The sequence below is a fragment of the Octodon degus genome, unplaced genomic scaffold (genome assembly GCF_000260255.1).
Source record: "Octodon degus isolate 3935 unplaced genomic scaffold, OctDeg1.0 scaffold00039, whole genome shotgun sequence".
Classification (NCBI taxonomy): domain Eukaryota; kingdom Metazoa; phylum Chordata; class Mammalia; order Rodentia; family Octodontidae; genus Octodon; species Octodon degus.
In genome coordinates, this window is record NW_004524615.1 from 2339988 (window position 1) to 2343772 (window position 3785).

Genomic DNA, 3785 nt, shown 5'->3' on the forward strand with positions numbered 1-3785 from the left:
GGTTATAGCTGCGCTGCCCCCTCCTGCAGGCTGGGATTATAGCTGCGCTGCCCCCTCCTACAGGCTGGGGTTATAGCTGCGCTGCCCCCTCCTACAGGCTGCGGTTATAGCTGCGCTGCCCCCTCCTGCAGGCTGGGATTATAGCTGCGCTGCCCCCTCTTACAGACTGCGGTTATAACTGTGCTGCCCCCTCCTACAGGCTGGGGTTATAGCTGCGCTGCCCCCTCCTACAGGCTGGGGTTATAGCTGCGCCACCATGCCTGACTTGCAGCTTTGCAAGCATTTTCAAGGGTGAGACAGGCACTGCTCACCAGACACATCTCCACAGACACTGTTGGCTTGGCAACGGCACTGATGTGGCCACTTAACCAGCTTCTGTTGGGGCTTTCAGGGCGAGCCTGGAGTCGGTCTTCCTGGGCTCAAAGGACTGCCTGGCATTCCCGGCATTCCTGGCACCCCTGGAGAGAAGGGCAGCATCGGGGGTCCTGGCATCCCCGGGGAGCACGGAGCAATTGGACCCCCTGGGCTTCAGGGCATCAGAGGTGACTGTTGGGCTGCTTTGGGGCTGGGGCTGCTGGTGCCAGGGCCCTGGAGGCCTTGCGGCATGGCGGCTGTGCCTGTGGGTGGGCTCCATGTGGATCCAGTGACAGCCCCTGCTTATTTCCCATCCTCCCCTTCCAGGCGACCCTGGACCTCCTGGAGCACAGGGCCCTGCAGGCCCACCCGGAGCTCCAGGACTCGGACCCCCTGGAGCCATGGGTCCCCCAGGAGGACCTGGACTCCCGGGGTCATCAGGTGATGTGACATTCCTGAGACACGTCCCTTCCCTAGGGCATGGCGGGTGGTAGGCAGTGCCAGATCATGGAGGACGGGCAGGGCTTCTGAACAAAAGGAGAGACAGTAGAGCCCAGCCGGTGGAGATGAGCTGGGCGGGGCACGACCTGGAGCCCTGGATTTCTGGTCCTCCTCCCTTGGAGGTCAGCTTGTGCGCCAGCCAGAGAGGGCGCCATCAGTGAGTGTGTGAAAGGCCGCGTCCGTGGAATCTTGTGCAGGAGGCTGGAGTGTTGCTGGTGATTTAAGCTCCACCATGGGGCTGTCTTTGCCTTCATAATGATAACCTTGGACTTTCGGAGGTAGGGATAGTGCAGAGTGGTTTGGGGCAGCCACAGGGTCTGTGGCTGTGGTGGCAGGGAGCCACGGGCTTCTCCCGCACACAGTGCTGTGCCCTGGTCTACTTTGTGGCCCAAAACACGGGGCGTGGTTCTGTGCCCAGCAGTGGCTCGCACGCTCCTTCTGGGAGCAGCAGCAACTCCCAGGGCGGAGCAGCCCGCGAGGCCCTCTAATGGCTTCTGCGCTTTGCCTACCTAGGTCCTCCCGGAGTGAAAGGAGAAAAGGGCTTCCCTGGGTTCCCAGGACTGGACATGCCTGGCCCTAAAGGAGACAAAGGGGCCCAAGGACTTCCTGGCCTGACAGGACAGTCGGGGCTGCCTGGCCTTCCTGGACAGCAGGGCACTCCTGGACTGCCAGGGTTCCCAGGTATGTGACCTCCCAGCAGCCTCCTGGCTTGGTGACGGGAAGAGGCCTGACCTCATTGCTCCCCGAGTCTAGGCACTTCCCTTCCACTTCTGCGTGGAGAGGTGGTCACAGGCCTTCCCTTTGACACAGGTCCCAAAGGAGAGATGGGCGTCATGGGCACTCCCGGGCAGCCGGGCTCTCCAGGACCAGTGGGCTCCCCAGGATTTCCTGGTGAAAAAGGTAGGGAGTTGACTGTCCCCAGAGCACCCTGGGGGCATGGGGAGTGTGTGCCCTGCCCTAGTCCTATCTTATTTCTGGGGGAGTCGCTGCACAGGGTACAGTGCCAGTCGGAGTCCAAGCCCCCTCCTAGGCACAGCTGGTGTCCTTCTGTGGGGTCTCCAGCCATGCACAGGCCCAGGGCCTGAGTCCTGAACCAGATAATTGCAAACTGGACCTCTTCTCAACTGATTTTATTTCTTGTTATTTGAAATTGAACCAAAATAATTATTTTTAAAGGGAACTGAAACATAAAGGAATCTGTTAAGTGAACAGGCATGTCCCATTCCATGACTTTCTCTAGAGAGGAGGGCAATGTGAAGAGAATTGATGGAGCAACCCAGCCACCAGAGCTCAGCCACATGGCGTGGGCTGTGGTCACCATGTCCTTGTGTTCCTGTCTACTTACCTGGGGTCAGCTTCGCCTTCGTCGCCAGACACTTGCCACCTGACATTTCTTTGGGGGCATGTCGTGGTTCTCTCCTTCATCATTTGCTCTGGGAGTGGCAGGAAGGGTGGCGGTACCAGGTCTCATGGGCCCTTCTCCCCACTGCAGGGGACCACGGCTTCCCGGGCTCTTCGGGACCCAGGGGAGAACCTGGCTTCAAAGGTGAAAAAGGGGACGTCGGGCTCCCTGGCAAGCCAGGCTCCATGGATCCGGTGGACATGGGCACCATGAAGGGACAGAAGGGGGACCAAGGAGAGAAAGGTGTGTGGTGGCAGGGAGGGTGCACGGGCTGCCCGAGCGGGGCCGCATTCCCTGGGCTCTTGGCCTGCAGTTGTTGGCCTCAGAGCAGGGAGGTCCTGACTGTGTCTTTCTATGCTGTGTAGGACAAGTTGGCCCCACTGGTGACAAAGGATCCCGAGGTGATCCTGGGACCCCAGGCGTGCCCGGCAAGGATGGGCAGGCAGGGCACCCTGGACAGCCAGGTAGGTGGGCCACTGGACAGGGAGGCACGTGCAGCGCAGAGGTGCTGCAGGGTGCTGAGCCGTGGCACTGTCTTTCTTCATTAATTCAGGACCCAAAGGTGACCCGGGTATAAGTGGCACACCAGGCGCTCCTGGGCTGCCAGGACCGAAAGGATCAGTTGGAGGGATGGGCCTGCCAGGTAGGTTGGTTTTGTGGGGTCAGTGGGGCGTGAGCACGTGCACAGGGGGTGGCACGGCACGGCATGTCGGGGGGACCTCCCGCCTACGCAGGTGGTGTTTGACTGGCCCCGTGGTCTCACAGTGGAGCGCAGGGCAGCATGGCTGTGCGTGCGTGGATTTGGGTGAGCCTGCCCGTGTACCCTGCCCGCTCAGCTGGCGTGTCCCTGGGCACCCAGGGAGCCTGGGTTGAACCCCAGGCTCCCAGCAGGGCTTCCAGAGCTGCAGAGAAGGGGTGGCAGAGCAGGAAGCAGGGCCTGGTTGCCAGCCAGGGCCCAGTGCTGCGCCGCTGCCTGGGGAGCAGGCATCAGTTACCTGGGCAGTTGGAGGCTTGGACCTGACGGGTCACAGACTGACACTGGGGAATGCCCTGGCACTGCCTATAACCCCGATGACACCTGGGTAATCAGAGCTGACTACAAAACAAAATCCCCCAAAGATTTTTACACTCTTGGTAGTGGTTGCATCCCTTCTCTCTGTTCATGAACAGTGGTTTTTCGGAGTGTGTCGTCCATGGCCGTGTGGTGGCTGGAGTGGCAGCACCGCTTACAGACTGATAGTGAAGGGTCGGGGCCTTTTACCAGGGTCTTGGCTTGGGGTAGGCACTAGCTGATATCGCTGGCGTCTTCTCATCCTTCCTTTGTAGGAACGCCTGGAGAAAAGGGCGTGCCTGGCATCCCCGGCCAGCAGGGCTTCCCTGGCTCCCCTGGAGAGAAAGGAGCAAAGGGAGAGAAGGGCCAGGCAGGTCTGCCTGGCATCGGGATTCCCGGGCGGCCTGGCGACAAGGTGAGCAGCGTTTGATACAGAAACACCTCTGACAAACCCCGGCCCCGCCCCCCATCCTCCCG

The 3785-nt window shown here is 60.8% G+C and overlaps 1 protein-coding gene across 1 annotated transcript in view; it reads left to right on the forward strand.

The window, feature by feature from the left end:
- The window catches only part of Col4a1 (collagen type IV alpha 1 chain), a 111770-nt gene that overhangs the window by 89220 nt on the left and 18765 nt on the right, over positions 1 to 3785 (forward strand). The window contains exons 30-37 of the mRNA XM_004631169.2: positions 392 to 542; positions 682 to 795; positions 1369 to 1536; positions 1666 to 1755; positions 2348 to 2500; positions 2623 to 2721; positions 2811 to 2900; positions 3584 to 3723. Of these exons, the coding sequence (XP_004631226.1) occupies positions 392 to 542; positions 682 to 795; positions 1369 to 1536; positions 1666 to 1755; positions 2348 to 2500; positions 2623 to 2721; positions 2811 to 2900; positions 3584 to 3723 (1005 nt within the window). The remainder of the gene's footprint in view (positions 1 to 391; positions 543 to 681; positions 796 to 1368; positions 1537 to 1665; positions 1756 to 2347; positions 2501 to 2622; positions 2722 to 2810; positions 2901 to 3583; positions 3724 to 3785) is intronic.